The sequence below is a fragment of the Odocoileus virginianus genome, chromosome 26 (genome assembly GCF_023699985.2).
Source record: "Odocoileus virginianus isolate 20LAN1187 ecotype Illinois chromosome 26, Ovbor_1.2, whole genome shotgun sequence".
Classification (NCBI taxonomy): Eukaryota; Metazoa; Chordata; class Mammalia; order Artiodactyla; family Cervidae; genus Odocoileus; species Odocoileus virginianus.
The window spans coordinates 10,663,830-10,676,674 of NC_069699.1; the positions used below are offsets into that span (position 1 = coordinate 10,663,830).

The 12,845-nt window shown below is 44.7% G+C and overlaps 1 protein-coding gene and 1 pseudogene across 5 annotated transcripts; both read left to right on the forward strand.

Annotated features, from left to right (window-relative positions):
• The first annotated feature begins 4,855 nt into the window (after nt 1–4,855).
• Nucleotides 4,856–11,342, forward strand: CCR8 (C-C motif chemokine receptor 8). Of its 5 annotated transcripts, none has more exons than XM_020897365.2 (4): nt 4,856–6,944; nt 7,555–7,662; nt 8,134–8,194; nt 9,780–11,342. In XM_020897365.2, the coding sequence occupies exon 4, from the start codon at nt 9,811–9,813 to the stop codon at nt 10,867–10,869; it is 1,059 nt and encodes a 352-aa protein (XP_020753024.2). In that variant the 5' UTR covers nt 4,856–6,944; nt 7,555–7,662; nt 8,134–8,194; nt 9,780–9,810; the 3' UTR covers nt 10,870–11,342. The 5 variants fall into 5 exon arrangements, with proteins under 5 accessions (XP_020753024.2, XP_070311555.1, XP_070311554.1 ...); XM_070455454.1 differs by having other exon boundaries at nt 7,560–7,662; XM_070455453.1 differs by having other exon boundaries at nt 7,555–8,194.
• LOC139031333 (U4 spliceosomal RNA) lies at nt 5,102–5,183 on the forward strand (annotated as a pseudogene).
• Nucleotides 11,343–12,845: the final 1,503 nt, after the last annotated feature.

Sequence of the window (12,845 nt, forward strand, 5' to 3'; positions counted from 1 at the left end):
GTTCCTGACCACTCTTATACAGGAAATAAATATTTAGCAGTAACAAAAAAGTCTGCTTATTGTAGCTTTGTAGGGAGGTAATCTATGTGAATCTATATTTAGGTATGACCTAAATCAAATCCCTTACTATTATACAGTGGAAGTGGGAAATAGATTCAAGGGACTAGATCTGATAGAGTACCTGAAGAACTATGAATGGAGGTTCGTGACATTGTACAGGAGGCAGTGATCAGGGCCATCCCCAAGAAAAAGAAATGCAAAAAAGCAAAATGATTGAGGAGGCCTTACAATAGCTGTGAAAAGAAGAGAAACGAAAAGCAAAGGAGGAAAGGAAAGATATACCCATTTGAATGCAGAGTTCCAAAGAATAGCAAGGAGAGATAAGAAAGCCTTCCTCAGTGATCAATACAAAGAAATAGAGGAAAACAACAGAATGGGAAAGACTAGAGATCTCTTCAAGAAAATTAGAGATACCAAGGGAACATTTCATGCAAAGATGGGCACAATAAAAGACAGAAATGGTATGAACCTAGCAGAAGCAGAAGATATTAAGAAGAGGTAGCAAGAACACACAAAAGAACTGTACAAGAAATATCTTCATGAGCCAGATAAACACAATGGTGTGATCACTCACCTAGAGCCAGACATCCTGGAATGTGAAATCAAGCGGGCCTCAGAAAGCATCACTATGAACAAAGCTAATGGAAGTGATGGAATTCCAGTTGAGCTAGTTCAAATCCTAAAAGATGATGCTGCGAAAGTGCTGCACTCAATATGCCAGCAAATTTGGAAAACTCAGCAGTGGCCACGGGACTGGAAAAGGTCAGTTTTCATTCCAATTGCAAAGAAAGGCAATGTCAAAGAATGCTCAAACTACCGCACAATTGCAGTCATCTTACACGTTAGCAAAGTAATGCTCAAAATTCTCCAAGTCAGGCTTCAACAGTACGTGAACCGTGAACTTCCAAATGTTCAAGCTGGTTTTAGAAAAGGCAGAGAAACCAGAGATCAAATTGCCAACATCTGTTGGATCATCAGAAAAGCAAGAGAGTTCCAGAAAAACATCTAATTCTTCTGTATTGACCAAAGCCTTTGATTGTGTGGATCACAATAAAAATTTTTAAAGAGATGGGAATACCAGACCACCTGACCTGCCTCTTGAGAAATCTGCATGCAGGACAGGAAGCAACAGTTAGAACTGGACATAGAACAACAGACTGGTTCCAAATAGGAAAAGGAGTACGTCAAGGCTGTATATTGTCACCCTGCTTATTTCACTTATATGCAGAGTACATCATGAGAAAAACTTGGCTGGATGAAGCACAAGCTGGAATCAAGATTGCTGGGAGAAATATCAATAACCTCAGATATGCAGATGACACCACCCTTACGGCAGACAGTGAAGAAGAACTAAAGAGCCTCTAGATGAAAGTGAAAGAGGAGAGTGTACAGTTGGCTTAAAACTCAACATTCAGAAAACTAAGATCATGGCATCTGGTCCCATCACTTCATGGCAAATAGATGGGGAAACAGTGGAAACAGGGGCAGACTTTATTTTTGGGGGCTCCAAAATCACTGCAGATGGTGACTGCAGCCATGAAATTAAAAGATGCTTACTCTTTGGAAGGAAAGTTATGACCAACCTAGACAGCACATTAAAAAGCAGAGACATTACTTTGTGTACAAAGGTCCATCTAGTCAAAGCTATGGTTTTTCCAGTAGTTGTGTATGGATATGAGAGTTGGACTGTAAAGAAAGCTGAGTGCCGATGAATTGATGCTTTTGAACTGTGGTGTTGGACAAGACTCTTGAGAATCCCTTGGACAGCAAGGAGATCAAACAAGTCAGTCCTAGAGGAGATCACTCCTGAGTGTTCATTGGAAGGACTGATGTTGAAGCTGAAACTCCATTACTTTGGCTACCTGATTCGAAGTGCTAACTCATTTGAAAAGACCCTGATGCTGGAAAAGATCGAAGGCGGAGAAGGGGACGACTGATGATGAAATGGTTGGATGGCATCACCGACTCAATGGACATGAGTTTGAGTAAACTCCGAGAGTTGGTGATGGACAGGAAGGCCTGGTGTTCTGGAGTCCATCAGGTCGCAAAGGGTCAGACATGACTGAGCAACTGAGCTGAACTGAACTGTTGCTGGTAGAGGCAGTCCAGCACTTCTGTGCCCTAAAGAATTAACTAGATATGAACTCTGCTGCTGCTGCTAAGTCGCTTCAGTCGTGTCTGACTGTGCGACCCCATAGACGGCAGCCCACCAGGCTCCTCTGTCCCTGGGATTCTCCAGGCAAGAACACTGGAGTGGGTTGCCATTTCCTTCTCCAGTGCATGCATGCATGCTAAGTCACTTCAGTCGTGTCTGACTCTGTGCGACCCCATGGACAACAGCCCACCAGGCTCCTCTGTCCACGCAATTCTCTAGGCAGAGTACTTGAGTGGGTTGCCATTTCCTTCTCCAGATAGGAACTCAGACACCAGCAAATATTTCTAGGAGATGAGATTGCAGACAAAGGAGAATGGATTTAGAAGTCATGAAGCAAGATGCAGAGGAATACAAAGCCATTCTAAATAGCATTTTATATCTTTGTCAAGAGGTTTTCTTAAAAAAAAAAAAAAAAGAAGCCTGTCCTTGAGGATATTCCTTTCAGGATCTAGTGAATGTTTCTGTGCAACAGAAGATGGACCTGGAGAAAGCATTGATTCTCGAGCCCTGCATGACCTTGGCTGTGTAGTCTGGTTCTGGCTGCTTTCTTCTAGGATACTGGGATCCCTGCCTTGTGTCCAAAGATGAGGAATGGAGGCTTCTCTTTAACTCCATCACAGTCTGCATCTTTAGAGCCGGGGTGTAGTAGCTTGGATAAAAGCCACTTAAAGATGCTGTGCTGTGCTTAGTCGCTGAGTCGTGTCCAGCTCTTTGCAACCCCACGGACTGTAGCCCACCAGGCTCCTCTGTCCATGGGGATTCTCCAGGCAAGAATACTGGGAGATCCTCCTCCAGGGGATCTTCCCAACCCAGGGATCGAACCGGGGTCTCCTGCATTGCAGGTGGATTCTTTCCCAGCTGAGCTACCAGGGAAGCCCCCAACCAAAGATATCAAGTCCTAATCCCTGGAATTTGTAAATGTAACCTTATTTAGAAAAAGGGCCTTTGCAGATGTGGTTAGGTCAAGGATCTTATGATAGAGAGATTATCATGAATTATTGAGATGGAACCTAAATGTGGTCTCAAGAGTCTTTATAAGATAGAAGCAGAGGGAGATTTCACATAGCTCACAGAGGAGACAGCGATATAAAGACAGAAGCAGAGACTGGTGTGATGTAACCCCAAGCCCAGGACTGCTGGGCTGCCACCAGGAGCCAGACGAGCCAAGGAAGGATTCTCTCTGAGGACCCTGGAGGGAGCTCAGTCATCCGAACTCCAAAAGTGTGAGATGTTTCAAGCCGCCAAGTCTGCGTTAATTTTTTTTTTTTTACAGCAGCCTCAGTAAACTTGGACACATGGCAAGGGCAGACACAGGTGTACAGGAGCCCACACCAGCTCTCTGTGATGGCCCAGGGACTGCAGCAAGAGGCTGTCCTTTGGTCCAGGTTGTGTGCCCTCTCCCCAGTGCTTCACCTGACTCCCTCATCTTCACAGTGCCTCGTCCACCATTCAGTTTATTGGAAAGCTTCAGTCCACCAGGTGGAAGGAACAGTAAATGGCAGGATTTCAAGGAACTCACAGGAAGGACGCTTGGGAGTGTAAATCAGCTGCAGAAACACCTCTACTGACTGGGCTTGCCTCTGCCCAAGTCAGGTGGCTCAGCTGAACTTGGCCTCGACCAAGTGGCCCGGCTTTGTGGAGTGGAGGAAACAGGCAGGATGGAGGCCTGCCCACTCCTCAACGTCCCTTGGCCCCAAGGATGTCTGCACCAAGTCTCGTGCCATCATTCTAGCCCTACCTGGAAGCTGGTCTTGGGGGAATTCCACCCAGTCCCTGAGGCCTGTGCCTGAGACGGGGAGCGGTCCACGGCCACAACTTCAGGTAAAGCAGGTATCATGGTTTCCGCCCTCGTGATGTGAATGAGCAGTAAGTGTGAGCCCCCGAGTCTCCCTGTCTGTGAACCATTGATCTTTGCTTATCACTGACAAAACTCATGTAAAGGATCTGAGGTTTTCCCCAAACTACGTCAGCTTATGAATAATGTGGGCGAGGGGAATTACCTAGATTTGAACTCGGATACCATCAGTTACTTATATGAGATGAAATTGCAGACAAAGGAGAATGGGCTTAGAGGTCAGGAAAGGAGACATAGAGGAACACATAGCCCTTCTAAATGGCATCTAAAGAAAGAAGTTGAAGTGTAACAGTGAAACCGATGTCATCTGTGTGGGGGAATTCTTAGCTTGCTCCCTGTGTTTCCACGAGGAACTTCCACATCCCTCCAGAAGGGGGAGCAGTAGTGGGAAAGACAGCTCTGGTTTCACCTCTCTTCCTCTCGGGGGTGGGTGGGGGGTGGGGGTGGCGGTGGTGATGAGCTCCTATGACTGGCAGGTGGGGAAATTTTGTCACTTGTATCCGTTGGACCACAAAAGCCAAAGGAATGGGCCCCTTTCTCTGTTACCTTTTCAGGACAGCCTGAACTTGATGCTGGGAAAGATTGAGGGCAGGAGGAGAAGGGGATGACAGAGGATGAGATGGTTGGATGGCATCATTGACTCCATGGACATAGGCTTGGGTGGACTCCAGGAGTTGGTGATGGACAGGGAGGCCTGGCGTGCTGTGGTTCATGGGGTCACAAAGAGTCAGACACGACTGAGCGACTGAACTGAACTGAACTCCGCAATAAAGGTGCCCGTGGCTGTAGACCTTCGTGGTGAGGTGACCAAGTTGGTCTGGTTTTGTCAGGCCAGGTTATGTCCTTGCTTCTTGATACTGAGGCAGGAGACTGTCCTCTATGCGGATGACTGAACTTATCCCACTGACCTGGTCTCACAAGCAGAAATAAACCATGAGTTCGTCACTTCACAATTCTGTTCCTGAAGTGCCTGTTCTCGACACTGTAAGGAAGAATCTGCCGCATTTCTTCACACTAAAAATGAAATATCAAGCTTTGCGCAGTGGCAGTATCATAGCCAATGAGGTTTATCCGAGGTGCGATTATTGCTAATTGAAAAAAAAAATAAAAATGAAATATCAGAAAGAGAAAGTTTAAAGAAAAATCCCACTTAAGATTGCATAGGGATTTCCCTGGTCACCCAGTGGTTAAGACTTCATGCTTCCACTGCTGGGGGTGCAGGTTTGATCCCTGGTTGGGGAACTAGGATCCCATATGCCAAGTGGCGCAGCCAAAAAAATTAATAAATAAAATAAATTTTTAAAAAATCACAGTAAAGAAACCCCTAAGAATAAGCTTAACCAAGAAGGTGAAAGATGTATACTCTGAAAACTATAAAATATTGATGAAGGAAATTAAAGATGGTTCAGAGAAATGGAAAAATATCTCCTGCCCTTGGATAGGAAGAATTAGCCCCCCATCCCACTGCACCCCAAGGCAACCACTGCTCATTTGCTGTCTGTGTCATTTTGCCTTTTCCAAAACGTTCTCCTGTAGTTGGAGTCACACAGCATGTAGTCTTTTTAGACAGGCTCCTTTCAGTTAGCAGTCCTCACTTTAAGGCTTCTGTCTGTGGCTTGATAGCTGGTTTTTTAAGATCACTGGAAAATGTGCCCTTGTGTTCATTACCACAGTCCTGTTTATCCATTCATCTATCAAAGGACATCTTGGTGGATTCTCATTTTTGGCAATTATAAATAAAGTTGCTATATATATTTGTGCTCAGATTTTTGTGTGGATATGTTTTCAACTCATCTGAGTAAAAATCAGGAGCATGATTACTGGATTATATGGTGAGCCTATTCTAGCTTTACAAGAAATTACCAAACTGTCTCCCATAGTGGTTGTACCAGTTTGCATTTCCACCAGCAATAAATGAGAACACCTCTTAATCTTTTTGTAAATAATTAATTTATATGCTTTTTTCTTGTTAATCTTTTTTGATATTTGTTTTTATTTATTTATTTGGCTGCACCAGCTCTTAGTTGCAGCATGCAGGATCTTCAATCTCTGCTGTAGAGTGCAGGATCTTTGGTTGTGGTGTGCGAACTCTTAGTTGCCACATGTGGGATCTAGTTCCCTGACCAGGGATTGAACCCAGGCCCTTGCACTGGGACCATGGAGTCTTAGGCACTGGACCACCAGGGAAGTCCCTTAATCTTCTTCCTCTCCAGTATTTGGTGTTTTGATTTTAGCCATTCTAACAAGTGTATTGTGATAATTCACTGTTGCTTTAATATACAGTTCCCTCATGTTTTTTCATATGCTAATCTTCCATCTGTATGTGTTCTTTGGTGAGATCTATTTTTGAAATTTTGGGGTTTTTTGGTTATAGTGTTTTGTTTTAGCATTGTCACTATATATAATTTTTAAGCATTTAAAAAAATTGAAATATAGTTGATGTACAACATTACATATGTACAGTATATACAGTATTACATATCATGGGTGTACACTAAAGTGATTCACAATTTTTAAAAGTTAGACTCCAGTTATAGTTATTGTAAAATATTGTCCCTGTTCCCTTATTATTAATATATCCTTGTAGCTTATTTAATACCTAATAGTTCCTACCTCTTAATTCTCTACCTCTACATTGCCCCTCCCTCTCCCCACTGGTAACCACTAGTATGTTCTCTACATGAGATCAATTTTTTTTTAACTTTAAAAATCATTGTGGGGAGCAGCAGTAGACCCACCCCTATTTTGCCACCGACCACAGACAGATGAGATACCCACAGAGGAGCTGTTTTCCACTCAGCTGCAGACACCCAGCAGGGCAGACTGAGACAAACTAGCAACACTGAAAACCTCCGAAGGAAGGCTCCAATTAAGGTAGGTACTAACAAACATCCTTGGGAAAGAAAGACGGAAGAAGCAAGGAGAGTTTTATGTCCTTGGGGGAGAGGCCGGGATTTCAGAAATCTGGCACAAGAGGTGACTCTTCTCTTTGCATATCCCCAGTGTTTACAAACCCCACTTATGTCTCAGGGCCTGTCCACAGTGGTCTAGTGGAGAAAAGCAAGCCATGCCATTTTTCTATGCAGGATGCTAGGAGGGTGTCAAAGCTCCTCCAAGAGTGGGAAGGTGGATAGCAGAAGATTCCACCTATCCCCAGGCATCTGGGGAGGAATCTGTCCTTACGCTGTGTGCATTGCGTCTATGACGGGAAGGCGCGTAGGTATTGTTCTCAAGGAACAAAGCTGGCAAGCAGATTTCATCCCTGACTAGATGCTAACTTAAATGACCACAGGCATATCCCACCAAACCCTGAAAAGCCTTCTTGGCCTCCTTCTCACAAATGGAAAAGCCTCCTTTTCAGTTTGAAAAGCAAGTCCAAGTTTACTCTGCTACAAAGTAATCTAGAACTTGGAAGTTAGATGGTCTAGATTCTAAAAGATTGTAGCTTTTTTAATTCTTTTTTTTTTTTAAACCCACAATGAAGTACAGAAAAGAACAAGGATTTGGAGAAGACAGATGTGGTTTTTGAGTCCTGGCTCTGTTGCCTCACCCTTTGTGTAACTTCAGGTGCTGGACAAAAGCTGAGATTCAGGTATGATTGTAACTCCAGAAAGAGAAAGGAGAGGTTAGTGCCTGCTTCTCAGGGATGCAAGAGGAGTAAATGAGGTGATGCATGCAAAATTCTTGGTGCACTGTGATAAATGGTAGGGCTCGCTAATACTTTCCACAGATTTTAATGATGAAGGAACATGGTGGGGAGTGTGGAGTGGATAGGAAGGATCTAGGGAAGAAAATGAGTTGAAGACTTCCTCTTATCCCAGGATATTAGGAGAGCAGAACAGAAGGACCATGAACGGAAAATTGTTTTTTTAAAGTGACTGTAAAAGACAAGTGGGGAGGAAGATGTAGGAGGGGAGACTCCTGTTTTGAAAGATGCTGGCCACATAAAAAAGAGACCCACCTCCATACTTCAGAAACTGTCTTGAAATCTATTTTGTGTAAATACTTAAGTGAAATTAGTATCTTTAAAAATGGCTAACTTGCTTCGCATTTCAAATTATAGAAATGTGGCATGGTGGAGAGGGATGTCTGAGTGTCCAATAATCAAATGCCTTGGAAAAATCGTAAGTCTAGATCAAAATTGCCTTGAATGTCAATATCAGTTTGAGGAGAAAGATCATGTTTTAAGTGTTGAATCTTCCCTTCACTTTGGTTATCTCTGTTGCAGAAGGAAGGAAAGGGGGGAAAGGAAAAGAATCAAAAGCAAATATGGCAATATGCTGGCAGTTGCTAATTCTGAGAGGTAGAACTATAGGTATTTAAGTTTTCTTGGCAAATTTTGGCTTTTCTTATCCCACCAAATCCCTCTGTATTAGTTAGCCTGGGCAGTTTTCAACTTTTTAAAATGCAAATAGGCTTTACTTTCCAGAGAAGTTTTAAGTTTACAGAACACTTGCGTAGAAAAGGCAGAGAGGTCCCATGGTGGAGGCAGTGGTGGTGATTTAGTCACTAAGTCTTGTTTGACTCTTTGCGACCCCATGGACTATATAGCCCACCAGGCTCCTCTGTCCATGGGATTTCCCAGGCAAGAATACTGGAGTTGCCATTTCCTTCTCCAGGGGATCTTCCTGACCCAGGGATTGAACCCAGGTCACCTGCATTGCAGGCAGATACTTTACCAACTGAGCCACGGGGGAAGCCCCAGAGAGGTTCCATATAGCCCCTGTATTATTATTCTATTTAAGCTGCCATCACAAAATGCCAGGTGGCTTAAATGACAGGAGCTTATTTTCTCACAATTCTGGGGCTAGAAGTCCAAGAGCAAGATGCTGACAAATTGGATTTCTACTGAGAGCCTCTAGGGTTGCCTTCACACTTCATTGTTGTCTTACAAGGACACCAGTCCAGTTGGACTTAGGGCCCCATCTGATGATCTCCTTTAACCTAAGTTACCTCCATAATGGCCTGTCTCCAAATTTAGTGACACCGGGGGTGTCTGGAGCAGTTTGGGCTCCAATAAACAGAATGCCATAGACTGGGTGGCTGACAAACAACAAAATTTATTTACACACTTCTAGAGTCTGGGAAGTGCAGGATCAAGGTACCCAAGCAGTCGGGTTCTAGTGAGAACCCTCTTCCAGGTTGCAAACTGCCAAATTCTCACTGTATCCTCACACACTCTAGAGCAGAGAGAGGAAGCAAGCTCTCCTGTGCTTCTCATAAGGGCATTCACCCCATTTATGAGGGTTCCACCCTCATGCGGGTGTGTGTGCTAAGTTGCTTCTGTCGTGTCTGACTCGTTTTGACCTTATGGGCTGTAGCTCTCCAGGCTCCTCTGTCCAAGGGATTCTCCAAGCAAGAATACTGGAGTAGGTTGCCATGCCCTCCTCCAGGGGATCTTCCCGACCCAGGGATAGAACCTGTGTCTCTTACATCTACCTGTACCAGCCAGCAGGTTCTTTACACTGGCACCACCTGGGAAGCCCTCCACCCTCCTGACCTCACCTAATTCGATCACTTTCCAAAGCCTCCACCTCCTGATACCATCACAATAGGGGTAAGGTTTCAACACACAAATTTTGGAAGGACACATTTAGTCCATAACAGGCCTTTAGGGCTTCAACATATGAACTTGGTGGGGAGGTGTGGGGCACAGTTCAGTCCGTGTTTTTAAATACAAAATATCGCTAAGAAAGGAATGTCTCTTAGGTGCCTCTGTGGCTGGCCTCCTCCTGCCTTGATGGATTACACACCTGAGCCCAATTTGACAACAGTAACTGACTTCTACTATCCTGATATCTACTCGAGCCCCTGCGATGGGGAGGGGAGAGACAGCAAGCTGCTTCTTGCCGTCTTCTACTGCATCCTGTTTGTATTTGGTCTTCTGGGCAACAGCCTGGTCATCCTAGTCCTTGTCGCCTGCAAGAAACTGAGGAGCATCACGGACGTATACCTCTTGAACCTGGCCCTGTCTGACCTGCTTTTTGTCTTCTCCTTCCCCTTCCAGACCCACTATCAGCTGGACCAGTGGGTATTTGGGACCATCATGTGCAAGGTGGTCTCTGGTTTTTATTACATCAGCTTCTTCAGCAGCATGTTCTTTATAACCCTCATGAGTGTGGACAGGTACCTGGCAGTGGTCCATGCTGTGTATGCCTTGAAAGTGAGGACGGTCCGCATGGGCACAGCCCTGAGTCTGGTGGTGTGGCTGACTGCCCTCGTGGCCACTAGCCCGTTACTAGTATTTTACCAAGTGGCCTCCGAAAATGGCATCCTACAGTGTTACACGTATTACAATCAGCAGACGCTGAAGTGGAAGATCTTCATCCACTTTGAAGTGAATATCTTAGGCCTGCTGATCCCGTTCAGCATCCTGATGTTCTGCTATATCAACATCCTGCACCAGCTGAAGGGCTGCCAGAACCACAACAAGACCAAGGCCATCAAGCTCGTGCTCATAGTGGTGGTTGCCTCCCTACTCTTCTGGGTCCCTTTCAACATGGTCCTCTTCCTCACTTCCCTGCATGACATGCACATCTTGGATGGATGTGTCATGAACCAGCAGCTGATCTACGCCACGCATGTCACAGAAACCATTTCCTTCACCCACTGCTGTGTGAACCCTATTATCTATGCGTTCATGGGTGAGAAGTTCAAGAAACACTTATCAGAACTATTTCGGAAAAGTTGCAGCCACATCTTCATCTACGTAGGGAGACAGGTGTCTAGGGAGGCCTTGGAAAAATCATCCTCGAATCAGCACTCCACTCGCTCCTCCACCATAGACTACATTCTGTGAGTCTGTGCAGGGCAGAGCATCCCTCTGCCTCCATCACCCACCGTCTTGAAACAGAAACGATTCACGCTGGAGTTGGAGGCTACATTGAAGGGAGACTCCTAGAAAGCTAGCTACAGACACAAGACTTCTTTCATGGTATTCAGTGAATTACTATTATTGCAAGTCAACCCTGTCAACTTTCAAAGACTTTGTCACTATTTTCTGAAAATAGTCTATATGTTTCACTGTGTTAGCTATAGGGATTCTGCCCCCCACCCCCCAGGTTTTGGAGTATCTTTATCAAACACCAGCTTAAATTTTGTCAAATGCTTTCTCCTTATCTACTGAGGTGATCATGTAGCTTTCCTCCATTATCCTGTTAATTTCATGAACTATATTGATAGATTTTCTTATTTTAAATCAACCCGTTTTCCCTAGAAAAAATGACCTCATGTTTATGATCATTTTAACAATAAAGCATTGGATTCTCTTGGGATTTTTGTATCTGTGTTCATGAGAGATACTGACCTGCAACAATTGTGATGTGGGAAGTGCCTCGGATCTTGAACCATGCTGGCCTTGCTCAGGACATTGCAAGGGTCACCTTGGATTTCCTGTCCTAGACCTTGCTTCTCACTTACAAGCTGGCCTGAGGTAGCATCTCTGCATGTCAAGGCAGACACGTGTAAGACAAAGTTGAAGATGGTGATGATGATGCTTTCTGTCTTGCCTGCTCCATAGACCTACCCGATGTCCCACCTATAGCCTATAAACATCTTTGTACACATAAAAGTTTAATTATTATTACTATAATAAAAATGCACAGCATGTAACATTTTACTAGCTGTGCAGTTTTGGGCAGTGTACTTTAACTGTTCTGTGCTTCAGTGTCTTTATATGTAAATGCAGATATTAATAGCAATAATGCATACCTCTGATATCTGTGGGATGGTTATGCAAGGTTATGAAGCTGTGTTCTAACGCCACCTACCGTTCACTCACTGGGAGTAACAAGAGTCCCCTAAAGCAGGGTGGAAAGAATGGGAGCTCATTCCTGCGTGTATCTGGTGTATGTGTGTGTGGTATGTTAAGAATGTGTCAAGGAAAAGCTGAAAAACTGTTCCAGATTAAAGGAGGCTAAAGACATAACAATTAACTGAAATAAATTATCTTAAATTGGATTCTGGGTTGGTGGAGGGGGAATGCTCTGACAGACAGTTTGGGGATGATTGGTGAACTTTTAATTTGGGCTGTTTATGAGATAACATTAAGTATTAAAATTGAGAAAACAGAGAAACAGGTAGGACAGCAGCTGGGGGTAGAAAGTGCAATAATTAATGTTACTTGTTAACTAATCCTACTTAGGTCATAAACCCCATGAGGTCATCGACTTCATCTGTTTTATTCACTCCTGTGCCCCCAGAGTCTGGAACAGTTCCTGGCACATAGTATGTGCCTAATTAACATTTGTCAGATGAATAAATGAACTGGCCTCTGAAATAAGACACGGTTAAGAACCAGGGTGAGGTATCAAAGCCATCTGCCCTTACACGCAGAGACTGAGGTTATCCACTCTGGCTCCTGGTTATCATTTTTCCATCCCGGTGAACCTGGCCTGCAAAAAGTTCTGATTGACTCAGTTGTTCCAGCCACACAGCCAAAAATACATCTGGCAGCTCCCCAGATCAAATGCACGTGTAACTTACTAACCCACAATTGCCCAACATCCTTTCCTCTCCGCACTGCTTGGCCTGATGCAGGAGAGGGATGTGGGGTGGCCTGGCCCTCAGAGGACCACACAGGCTCTGATTGGCTGAGTCCGAGCCTCAGGTCTGTGCTCAACTACCAGGAGGAAGGCTTGCCTTTGGAAGAAGGTTCAGTTGGCCCGTCTCGGTTGGACATCATGCTGCAGAGAGGTCTCAGGTGTCTGGCGAGGCACCGACAGGCAGCACGCCTTCTCCCAGCCCTGGCTGGCCAGCCCCGGATGCTCTGGTCAG

Excerpts from the sequence above, each read along its gene's own strand:
- CCR8 (XM_070455453.1), top strand. The coding sequence starts at position 9,811 with ATGGATTACACACCTGAGCCCAATTTGACAACAGTAACTGACTTCTAC.